At 47.4% G+C, this 12,459-nt stretch overlaps 1 protein-coding gene across 1 annotated transcript in view; it reads right to left on the reverse strand.

Annotated features, from left to right (window-relative positions):
* Positions 1–12,459, reverse strand: part of LOC137533405 (semaphorin-4A-like) — a 79,573-nt gene that overhangs the window by 15,131 nt on the left and 51,983 nt on the right. The window contains exons 8-10 of the mRNA XM_068254806.1: positions 10,034–10,184; positions 7,997–8,186; positions 600–715 (exon numbers count right to left, since the gene is read on the reverse strand). Coding sequence (XP_068110907.1) covers positions 600–715; positions 7,997–8,186; positions 10,034–10,184 — 457 coding nt within the window. The remainder of the gene's footprint in view (positions 1–599; positions 716–7,996; positions 8,187–10,033; positions 10,185–12,459) is intronic.

The following is a 12,459-nucleotide window of genomic DNA, read 5'->3' on the forward strand; positions in this document are numbered from 1 at the left end:
ATGCTTGTTTCTGGTGTGATTCAGAGACACATCTGCGGCCAAATAGAGCAGCAGGGCAGCCAGGCAACTGGTATTGCTTCAAAGGAAATCAATATGGCAGCCTCCAATATGCCTCTCACTACAGTTGTCCTTTAAGTGACAAGACAATATACCCTGTACAGCGCTGCAGAAGATGTCAGCGCTATATAAATACTAAATAATTCTAATAAAAGAATTTCGGGTTTAAAGATGAAATTAGACTGTAACCTCCTGGGCCCACAAACACTGTAAGGGCCGATTCAGACTGGGGCACTGTTTAGCAGCGTTTCACCACTTTGCTGGTCACCGGCAATTAGCAAAACAATGTAACATTGTATCCTTATAGAACCATTGTCACCGCAGCGTTCGTGATTTGTATAGATCTCAATTGCGCTGCATGCAGCACAGGAGCCTTCGTAATGCGATTCTCATTTCCTCCAAACAGGAATCGCAAAACATAATTGCCAGGAAAAATTGAACCGCAAAATCCTGTGTGAACCTAGCCTAAAGGGCTGTGTAGACTGGTGCTACACGACTGCAGGAAGTAAATACTCTTCTGTACGGCGCTGTGTGAGCCTCACCTTCTCTGGGACCAGCAGGAGAGTCTCGATGGGTTCCGGCGTCTGCAGCAGAATCAGCTCTTCAATGATGTGCGATTCCCCTTTCACCAGGACGGCCTTGTGCAGCGCACCAGTCTCTGCCAAAACCAGAACACAGAGTATTAATGGAGGCTCTGCGGTGCCCTATACGGCCAGCAGAGGGAGCACCACACATCAGAACTATGTGACAACTTGCCAGTATGCTCATCACGACCTCATGATCACGGAACACCTGTGCATCACAAGCATTTACTATCCGGCACTGTGATCCGAATCAGTTAACGAGGATCGATCACGGAATTCAATGACGGATTCAGCCATAGCCGTGATCGCGGAAAAAATATCCGTGATTATAAAAAGTACACCGGCCAATTTTAGCGGTTAATAGCAAAGCTCCCTCGCATGCTATAATGACCAAATTTGCCAGGATTTCCCAGGATATGTTAAAGCGGTATTGTCACCATAAAAATCAAATTTCAACAGCAACGGGTCTGAGTGTATTAAGTGATAAAGATGCTAATCCTGCATTCAAAACTTGCAAAACTTTTTCTGCTGTTATGGGTTGTAGTTATCACATACTTTAGGAGCACTGGCCCTAGTGCCACTGCCAAACAGTGCCAAAGAGTTGAATGCTGGGAGTTATTTTTATCTATAATATATTCCTCCTCTTCCATTTATTTCCCTGCCTAGCTGCTTATCAGAAACACCCTCTGATTACTTGTGTTTACAAGCAAGGCTGCGGTGACTCAGCGATTGGATGTGTAAATAAAAAAAATAGTGCAGTTGTTAGTATACACCTCAGTGGGAGTGTCTGAAGACTCTGGGAGGAGGGCAGCTAATGAATACACAATGAGCAAGAGAAGGGAGGGGAGGATATGATGTTAGCATTAGCTTGGCAAGATGGCCACTGCCTAGAATAGAATTTTCTGCTTTTCCTTTATAAAATTTACAGGAATCATTACGTGGATAGCACAATACATGTGTTATGTAAGTAGTAGTAGTATTTATCGACTTCTATATGTGTTTTTTTATTTCTAGGTTAGCATGGGTGTCGCTTGTTCTTGTAGAACAGTGGGAACAAGGGAGTATTTTTTTTGTTAAAAAAGACCTTGTAGTTTTTGAGATAATCAATTTTAAAGGTTCAAAGGAAAATAGTATACATTTAAATGCGGTAATGACAGTTAATGTATTTACAGCATTTACATGTATACTTTTTTTTCCTTTGAAATTTCCGTTGAACCTTTAAAATCGATTATCTCAAAAACTATAAGGTCTTTTGGGGGGAAAAAAAATTCCCTTTGTACCCACTGTTCTACTTAAAGTGATTGTCCAAGCAATTAAAAAAAAAAAGATCCACTTACCTGGGGCTTCCTCCAGCCCGTGGCAGCCGTCCTGTGCCCTCGCCGCAGCTCCGGAGGCTCCCGGTCTTCTTTCTGCGCTCCTCATTGTCCGGCCGACGTCATCCGGACGTCATACATGCGCCTGCACTGTACCATCCTGATTACGTCGGCTGGACCATGTGGAGCACAGAAGAAGCCGACCCGGAACCCGACCTGGCGAGGTCAGCTGCACCAGCAGAGAAGACCAAGAGCCTTCGGAGCTGCGGCGAGGGCACAGGACGGCTGCCACAGGCTGCAGGAAGCCCCAGGTAAGTGGATCTTTTTTTTTTTTTTGCTTGGACAATCACTTTAACATATCCTGCAAATTTGTTGTTTATATCATGTAAGGGGGCTTAGCTATTAACTGCTGAATTCAGTGGGTTTGGCAGGATTTAATCACCAATACTTTTTCATTGGAAACTTTAAATTCGATTTTCTCAAAATCTATAAGGTCTTTTTGATTGTAGCATGTACGGGGGCTTTATCATTAATGTTAAAAGCAAATTTTTACAGGCAATCATGGGTGAAATCCCATTCGAATCCAGAAGTCCGATTCAAAACCGGATCAAAATCACGGCTTATCCGGATTTTGATTCCGCCGTGGTCGAATTTAGTCGAATTCGTGATCAGGGATATCCGAGCAACAAGAAAAGCAAGATCCAGTCTAGAGCTTGTGAGTCTCACAGTATATATTATAATCCGGATAATCCTAATATTTGTAGAGCGCTTTTCTCCAGTTGGGACTCAAAGCGCTCAAGAGCTGCAGCCATTAAGAGTGTGCTCAAAGGGCAACCCTGCTGTGTCACCATTCTGTGTTTTGTTGCCTTGACAAAGGGGACCCTGCGTGACCCCGAAACAAATCGTTGGTCTATGGAATGGCGTGTGTCACGATTTTCTGATTAAAACTTTGAACTTGGTTCACATTGAGTGTGCGGATTATCTGGATTCTACAAGTTGAAAATACCAATCTTGCACCTCCATGGTAGGTGTGCAGTTCCCCCGTGGATCTTTTGCTGTGTTAGGAAGTCTTTCCCAAGGACTCCTTACTGAATAAGTACTGGCCCTAGCCAGGATTCAAACCCTGGTCTCCCATGTCAAAGGCAGAGCCCTTAACAAGTACCGTATATATTCGCATATAAGCCAACCCACATATAAGCCGACCCCCAACTTTTACCTGAAAAAACAGGAAAAAATGATTGACCCCCCATATAAGCCGGGGGTAGGAAATGCTGGATTGGTGCAGACGGAAATGATCTGATTGGATCATTTTATTTGTAATGTATTTTTAATACAATGACATATTATGCCCCAGTATAGCTAGTATAGTGCCAAGTATAGCTAGCATAGTGCCCAGTATAGCTAGTATAGTGCCCAGTATAGGTAGTATAGTGCCCAGTATAGCTAGTATAGTGCCCAGTATGGGTAGGTAGTGCCCCAGTATAGCTAGTATAGTGCCCAGTATAGGTAGGTAGTGCCCAGTATAGCGCCCCAGTATGGGTAGGTATTCCCCCCCCCCCTCGCCGCTGCTATTACCTTAGCTGGCGCCGCTTCCTCTACTCCCCTCTTCTGCTCGTAACTAATTCACAGCAGCATGCCCCGTGGCTGCTGTGAAGATAAGGCAGGAAGCAGGAGAGAGCGCGGCTTCCTGTAGCGGCGATGTGTATCGCCGTTACTATGGGAACCGCTCTCTCGAGCAGGAGAGGGGAATAGAGGAAGCGGTGCCGGCTAAGGTAATAGCAGAGGCAGCCGTGGGGGGAATGGCAGGGGGGGGTTTACATGGCTCGCATACAAGCCGACCCCCCAACTTTTGGCCCACTTTTTGGGGGTCAAAAATTCGGCTTGTATGCAAGTATATACGGTATACTATTCAGCTGCTACTATACTAAAGGGTTAGCACACATAAGCTTAAAATACTGTAAAGCATACAAATCAAACTCCGGCCCGTGGGCCAAATCTGACCCTCAGTGCCATTAAATTTGGCCCTGTAGTGGTTTCCCCACTTTGCATTATGTTTGGCCCACTCTAGACCACCAGGGAAGCTATATTGGAGGCTAGATCACCCCTGCTGTAAAGTGAGGCCCGGATCAATAATGCCAACTTTGGCAATATTCCAAAGAAAAGGCCACAAAATTCTGAACACATGGGGTGGAGGGGGTGCTGCTGATTTATTTTTTTTCATATTGGAATATCCCCAGTTTTGTACCGGCCTTCAGGGTCGGGCGGAGGCAGAGGCAAGAGAGGCTCCACCCTCAGGGCGCAGTGTAGGAGAGGCGCACAACTCACTCATTCCCCTATTGTGTTTGAAGCAGAGAGAAATAAGAAAAGGGGATACGTGGCAGTGACTGCAAGCCACATAACTAGAGACTGAGGGGTTGGGGGCCCTGGGGCGCCTCTTAGTGTAATAACAGTGTGTAATGGCTGGGGTGGGAGGGATGGGGGGCGCACTTTGGTGTCTCAGAGTTGGGAGTTGGAGGACCCGGCTCTGCCTGCCTTCCTCATAGGCCCCCATCTTCCTTATGCCACTGTACTGTATGAAAATGTACAGACAATTGGCAGCCCTGGTCAAGTGCCCTTAAAGGATACCAGAGCCCAAACCCAGTTGAAAAACGAGGGGAGCAGACATCTATGGTGAGCTGTCCTGATGCTCACTGCTCCCCCCGTTCTCCTTTCTGCACACTCGTTTAGCATCAATTGCCCCGTGGCCCTGTCTTCTGCCGGGCCAGGAGCATGGGCGGCACCAGGGGGTGCCCAAATATAGTCAAAGCACCCCCTTAGTACCCCTGTGTCGCCGCTCGCCGCCCCGCTCTCTCTCCCTGCTTCGTCTATAATTAGAGCAGTGCTACAAGAAAATGTACGCCGATGACCACAAATGCGGACATCGGCGGCCAATTTCTTGTAGCTAGCTAACTACAGAGGGAGAGGAGGCAGGGAGAAGCAGAGAAGACGCCTGTGAGTGACGCAGGAGAGGAGGAGGCGGTAACGGGAATAGAGGTAGCGGCCGCCAGCTCAGTATACACAAGCAGCGGCTGCAGGAACGGAGGGGGGTGCTTGGGGCAGCTATACTACTTATACTGGGGCATCTATACTACCCATACTGGGGCAGCTATATTACCTATACTGGGGCAGCTATATTACCTATACTGGGGCAGCTATAATACCTACACTGGGGCAGCTATACTACCTACACTGGGGCAGCTATACTACCTACACTGGGGCAGCTATACTACCTACACTGGGGCATCTATACTACCCATACTGGGGCAGCTATACTACCCATACTGGGGCAGCTATACTACCTACACTGGGGCATCTATACTACCTATACTGGGGCAGCTATACTACCTACACTGGGGCAGCTATACTACCTACACTGGGGCAGCTATACTACCTACACTGGGGCAGCTATACTACCTACACTGGGGCATCTATACTACCCATACTGGGGCATCTATACTACCCATACTGGGGCATCTATACTAATACTGGGGCAGCTATACTATCTACACTGGGGCAGCAGTATACTGGGGTAACTATACTACCTATACTGGGGCAGCTATACAACTTATATTGGGGAACTATACTACCTATACTGGGGAAATTTATTACCTATACACGCCCACTTTCCAGTGCATAGACACGCCCATTTTGACCACACCCTTGTTTGACCATGCCCCCTTTTCAGCACAGTGTTCACAGCCACCCCTAGAAAAAATCCAGCACCTGCATAGCACCCCCTAAAAATATTTCCTGGAGCCGCCCCTAGTCGGGAGCATTGCGGTTTTCTGGCGGGGCTGCATGCGAGCTATAGCATGCAACCTCTGCCAGCACGCGTACATCAGTATGGAGCCCCTGGCCGGGGGCCATCTGCGCATGCGTGTGACGGGGGAGCGGTGAGCATCAGGACAGCTCACCATACATGCCTGCTCCCCCCGTTTCTCAACGGTGTGTTGAGCTTTGGTATCATTTTACGGTTTTGATTAAATGGAGCAGCAGGGGAAATTAAAGAGGCACTGTAGTGACATCTCTACAGTAAATTATGCAGGATACCCACCTTTACATTAATTATCCTGGTTTCAGCATCAGAAACACTTCCTACGGTATAGGTATACTGTATATTGCTGTATACTGAATGTAGCCACACCCTCCCAGTGATGCTTAGCTAAGGCTGATTAGCTATGCGGAATGCTGCTCTCAAAGCATTCTGGGAGACCAGTTGTTTTTTTTTTTATTGACTTTGGAATTCTCAGAAACAAACATTCCGCAGAGCTGCAATTGACAGGACTAAAGATGTCACCATCTGTGATAAATTTGTGTTAATTGTGTTGTGGGTGTTAATTTGTGTGCTCAGTAGTATGGCTCTGCAGCGAGCTTTTAAACTGCAGAGCACATACCGTATTTTTCGGACTATAAGACGCTCTGGACTATAAGACACACCTAGGTTTAAAGGGCAAATCTTAGGGGAAAAAAATATACTAAACCTAGATGCGTCTATGTGTCAGGGGCGTCTTGTAGACCTTTTTGCCCCAAGATGTCTCTAAGCTACTCTACCCACCTACACTAACCCGTGCTGCCCCTCCCCCCAGCTACATTACACTTCACTACACAATTCACTACATTACACCAACCTTTGCTGCCCCTCCCCCCAGCTACATTACACTACACCTGCAGGGAAACTCACCTGATCTAGCCGGCGCGCTCCTCTCTTTCATCTCCCTTCTGTAGCTGATCCTCTCATGGGGCTCCACTCACAAGCCGAAACATGTCATAGCCGCTGCCAGATGATGCACTCAGCATCGCGGGGAGATCGGAACTCGGAGAACATGTGGCATCAGATGTTGCTGCCATGCGTCCAGGTTACTGATGCCCGCGTGTATTCTGCCTACTGTATCTTATGGCAATGCTGGCGTCCCCACGGGCTGTGATGGTGCGCATAAGGACGGTTCAGTGAGGAGATGAAACAGCCGCTGGGAGGTCCACGCTCGCTGCTACATTGTCTCTCCGCAGCGAGCGCGGACCTCCCAGCGGCTGTTCTACGGCTGTTCTACCGCTATTCATCTCCTCACTGAGCCGTCCTTATGTGCACCATCACAGCCTGCGGGGATGCCAGCATTGCCATAAGATACAGTAGGCAGAATACATGCGGGCATCAGTAACCCGGACGCATGGCAGCAACATCTGATGCCAAGCGTTCTCCGAGTTCCCCCCAATGCTGAGTGCCGTCAAGGAATCCCCTGCAATGTTGTAGGATGGAAAAAAGACATACCCAGGGACAGGGGACTGGCAGAACCTCGGGACAGGGAACAGGCAGGTACTGGTGCTGGGCAGCAATTAATGCATTTGGACTATAAGACGCAGGGACTTTTCACTTCTGGGGGAGAAAAGGTGTGTCTTATAGTCCGAAAAATAAATAGCTTGGTCATTAGAGGGGTGTGAGGGCCCATTCACACTAGAAGCGCTTTTCTGAGCATTTTGCGATTGATTAGTGGTTTTTAAAATCGCTCTCATTCACTTTCATTAAAATTGCGGTAAAAATCGCTGAAAAATCGCTGCGATTTTCACATATGCAATCACAAAATCGCAGCGATTTTTCTGTGATTTTTACGATCAATCGCAATCACAATCACAAATCAAAAACGCCAGCAATTGCGATTTTTCATTAATTTTGTTATGCGATTGAGATTTTTCATTTGCTTTGCATTATCCCTCTAAAAAGCAGCCCTAGCGATTTAAAAATCACTAGCGATTTGCGATTTAGCTGTGCAGTGGAAAAGGGCCCTTAGCTTATGGCCCTGAACTGGGTAAATGTTAGAATTGTGACATTTGCAATCCCTTACCCAGTTTCCCCCAATGGAAACAAAGCCCATGTAAGGTTAAAAATTCCAGGCTTCGGTTACAGTGGTCTGCAGGTCATATTGCCACACCTTATGTCACAGTGATGACTGCTTTCTGACAAGCTGCCAGCAGGGGGCGCTGTTACACAAGAGGCAGAGAGTTTCTTACCTGTGCCCAGGAACATCACTATGTAACTCTCTTTGTTGAGTGCCTGCACCGAATCTATAGCAATGCGGGTGTAACTGACGCCATGTTTGATCAGCAGGGGGCGCTTGCCAACTGGGGACACCTTCTCATCCATAAGGAAATTGTCTTTTATGAAATCCCAGGCTCTGTCTGAGAATTGCCCAGATGAACACTGTGGGGAAGGGGAGAGAGCGATCATTAACAAAAACATAATGAAAATAATAATAAATATAAAAACATCATTAAAAAACCAACAAGAACACCTCTACACACACTACTTGCAGGGGCATAACTAAAAAACCCCGGGCCCCCCTGCAGAAAATGTGAGCGGGCCCCCCTCCCCCCAGGCTGTTTTGGGGGGCTGGAGGGGTCACACCATGAGGCGAAAGCTATGGCCACACTCGGCGGGAGGGGGGAAGGTCCCCCCCCCCTCTCTTACCTCGGGCTTTCCCCTCTGTGCTCCCCTCCAGCTTCTAGCTATACAAGTGCAGCGAGCGGAGCGGCGTGCAGCGGCAGGCAAACATACCTTCCGTGCGTCCGGACGCTTCTCGCTCTAGTGACTGATGCGACTTCCTGTTTTATACAGGAAGTCGCGTCAGTCACTAGAGCGAGAAGCGTCCGGACGCACAGAAGGTATGTTTGCCTGCCGCTGCACGCCGCTCCGCTCGCTGCACTTGTATAGCTAGAAGCTGGAGGGGAGCACAGAGGGGAAAGCCCGAGGTAAGAGAGGGGGGGGGACCTTCCCCCCTCCCGCCGAGTGTGGCCATAGCTTTCCCCTCGTGGTGCGACCCCTCTAGCCCCCCAAAACGGCCACGAGCGGGCCCCCTGCGGGCGCATGGGCTGCATCCCCTATTGTTACGCCCATGACTACTTGCATGAAATATGGCCCCATAAGATGACACTATAAAATCAACAATAATTATAATAATGCGCTTATTCTATCGACCACAAATAGATGTGTACAAGCACCGTAGGGAAAAATTGTACTTCCTTAAAGTATTTATTGATACAGGTAGTCCCCGACTTACAAACAAACAAACAAACACAGAACATTTATATCGCGCTTTTCTCCTGGCGGACTCAAAGCGCCAGAGCTGCAGCCACTAGGACGCGCTCTATAGGCGGTAGCAGAGTTAGGGAGACTTTCCCAAGGTCTCCTACTGAATAGGTGCTGGCTTACTGAACAGGCAGAGCCGAGATTCGAACCCTGGTCTCCTGTGTCAGAGGCAGAGCCCTTAACCATTACACTATCCAGCCACCAAACGCCCGACTTATGAACGACCCACTGATACGAACGACATGGATTCTGTGTTTCTATGGGAACAAGTAAAAAAAATGTTTTTTTTTCAAATTGGACTCGTACTTTTAGAGAAAATCGATTTTAAAAAATTCTGAGAAGAAATGGCTTTTAAACTTGTATAAGCAGGTACAGAAGGTAGATGTGACACAGAGGGGGACACTGGAGGCACAGAGGAGGTACAGGGGACAGAGATGGCACAGTGTTCCGACTTAAGAACAGATTCAGGTTAAGAACGAACCTCCAGTCCCTATCTCGTTCGTTAACTGGGGACTACCTGTATAGTTGAACTTGTTCAGTAATGTAATGGTCATCGTAACTACTTGATGTGTTTAATTTTTTTTTATTTATTTTTTTACATTGTGAAATTGGCAACAAGGTTGTATAGCGTCTCCTTATTTATTTAACTTGTATGTTGAATATGTAATGCGGAAAGCTGGTTTGGATGAGTCACATGTTGGAATTAAAATAGCTGGCAGGAATAGTAACAATCTGAGATATGCCAATGATACCACTCTGATGGCTGAAACTGAGGAAGAATTAAAGAGCTTAGTCATGAACGTCAAACAAGAAAGTGCCAAAGCTGGTCTATTGGTCAGGAGGAGTCAAAGTTGAATAAACCGTGAAAGTACACAAGTGTATACTGCCACCTTGAGGCAGCCTTGAGCATTGCAGCCCAGAAATATTGCCGTTGATGAAAGCTTTGGCTTTTTTGTACTTACGCTGCCCGGCCGGGGTTTGGGCACAGGTCCGTTATATCTCGTCCACGTGGAACACTCTTTGTTCTGCACCTTGTAGTGCCCATCAAACACGTCCTCGATGTCGGAAAGCTGGAAGGAGCAGACAGCAGAGCTGCTGGTGCCGCCCACTTTCCTGTAAAAAGGGAGCAAAGTGAGAGGAGAGCACAGCATAAGATACCTCCAGAGCCTGGACAAGCGTACAAAGGAACAAGGTGGGTCTACCGTTTATTCACAGTCAAGCCATTCGCAGAGGCAGACTTTAAAATTGGTACATCTAAATTTGGCGTTATTGATTTGGGCACTGGTTATATAATGCTCGTTTTGTAGGCTGATTAGTCATTTCTGGCACCCCATAAAGGAGGGAAATCAGCCTACTGGCTATCGTTCTGTGTATGCGTTCTTTCGATTCAATCTTGTTTGATATCCATTTGATAATATGTTTGGAAATCTGATTGGAAAAAAGTTGCATACGGCAATGTGCATTGCTTAAAATGACATAAATATGTCAGCCTTCGTATCCCTTTTACCTTAGGTTCCTTTTACCATCCTTCTCATGATTACTGTGGGAAACAAAATGGCCACTATTACGTCAATAGTTTCTAGTAAATGTTCATTTCAGTGACAACACAGATTTATAAAAATACCATTTGCCTTTTCTTTGACTTGGCTGCTGCTTTTTTTAACACTATAAGGCCTCTTGCACACTGCAAGCAAATCAGATTCAGATTCAGATTTTTAATCTGTTTTTACATCCGATTCCGATTCAGATTTTTAATCTTAACTGCATGCTGCGTTTTTTGATCCGTTTTTCTGTTGAATGTATTCAAGGAAAATCGGAAACGGAATCGGAATCGGAAACGGAATCGGAATCGGAATCGGAAAACGGATTTGCAGTGTGCAGGGAGCCTTAGGCTCATGAAGATTGCTAAGACCCACCCCCCACACACACCCACCACACAACAGTTGTTGCCAGCGTTACGAAATGGCATCTGTGACATTAACGATTCTAGGAAACTGGCCTTTGCACAAAATGGCCGCCTCTCAGGTCCTCCGATAGGTTTCCTCTCTGTAGAACCCTCTGCCATGAATCAGCCTCCGATTGATTGTGGGTGTTGTGATCTGTGCTAGTAGCGCGCAACGTTAACCATTCCTACAAATCATTATTGATTGTCACAAGCCGATTCCTTTGTACTGTGATCTAAGTGGAATGCCCCCATTGGATTTCTGTACTGTATATTGATGGTGTGTTGACTTATACCCCCGTCCGGCACATTACAGCACTGTAAGCACCAGCATTGATCGGTAATGTATAGAGCTTTGTACACGCCGCCTGTTGTCCACATCCACTTACTATATAACTTGTGCATGGTCTGTATTCTACTGAAACAGAGGTGGGATTCAAGCGCGGATATTTATGTTTATTTCCTTTGAAACAAAGCCCTTGTTCCCGATTTAACCAAAAGGATTCTTAATCTTAAATCAAGAGCAGTTCTGAATTTTCTTTAGAACCCAAAGCTTGGTGGATTTTTATTCTCCTTACTTCATTACTAGGAAACCCTTGATTTGCAATAGAATCGTGCGGGCTCAGGGCAGGCGCTAGCAGTAAGGCAAAGGGAGCAATTGCCCCGAGGCCCCTAAAGTCCCTGGTGGCCCCCAAGCCAAGCATCTCCCAATTTGCCATCCCAGGTTAACTATGCTTGACCGCGGCCATCGGATGCTCTTGCCTGCGTGTCTGGTCTGTGCTGCGGCATTGGTGCAGATGAGAAGGAAACAGGCAGGGAAGAGAGGCTGGGACCATACTTGACCTGGTTCCTGATGATGCACCCTGGTTCCCTCCTTAAGCTGCATCACACGCACCCGGCCGCAGTAGCGCTCCCCCCCCCCCCCCCCGACGTGGCACAGGCATGGACGTCACGTCAGTATGTCCATGCTTGTGAGGTGGCACGCTTGAGTGGCTGTGGCTGTACAGATGTGCCTGACTGGCGGTGAGTCAGGCAGTCTGATGCTGCAGGTTGCTCTATTTTACCTCCAGTCTGCTGGAGGGTGCAGGATGCTAGGTGTGTGAGCAGCTTTGCTGGGGGGTGGGGGGCGGACTGATGATGCATATTTAACTTTGTTGGGGGGGGGCAGTGGGCTAGGGAGTAAATTTAGCAGTATTTTACCCCTTCATTCATATAGTACAATATTGGTAATATTTACCAGTATTCTACTATGACCTAACCTCTCCCTGCTCTCACACAGAACCCTCCCATGATGGGCAACTAATACCCCCCCCCCCCCCCCCCCCCGTGGGTAACTAATAAACCCCTCCCCCACGGGCATCTGACCTTAACCCCTCTTGTGTGCACTTCTTTGTATGCAGAATGTATGCTAACTTGATGGGTATGCTGATAAGTTCTCGGGAGATG

Source organism: Hyperolius riggenbachi, chromosome 9, assembly GCF_040937935.1.
Source record: "Hyperolius riggenbachi isolate aHypRig1 chromosome 9, aHypRig1.pri, whole genome shotgun sequence".
NCBI lineage: Eukaryota > Metazoa > Chordata > Amphibia > Anura > Hyperoliidae > Hyperolius > Hyperolius riggenbachi.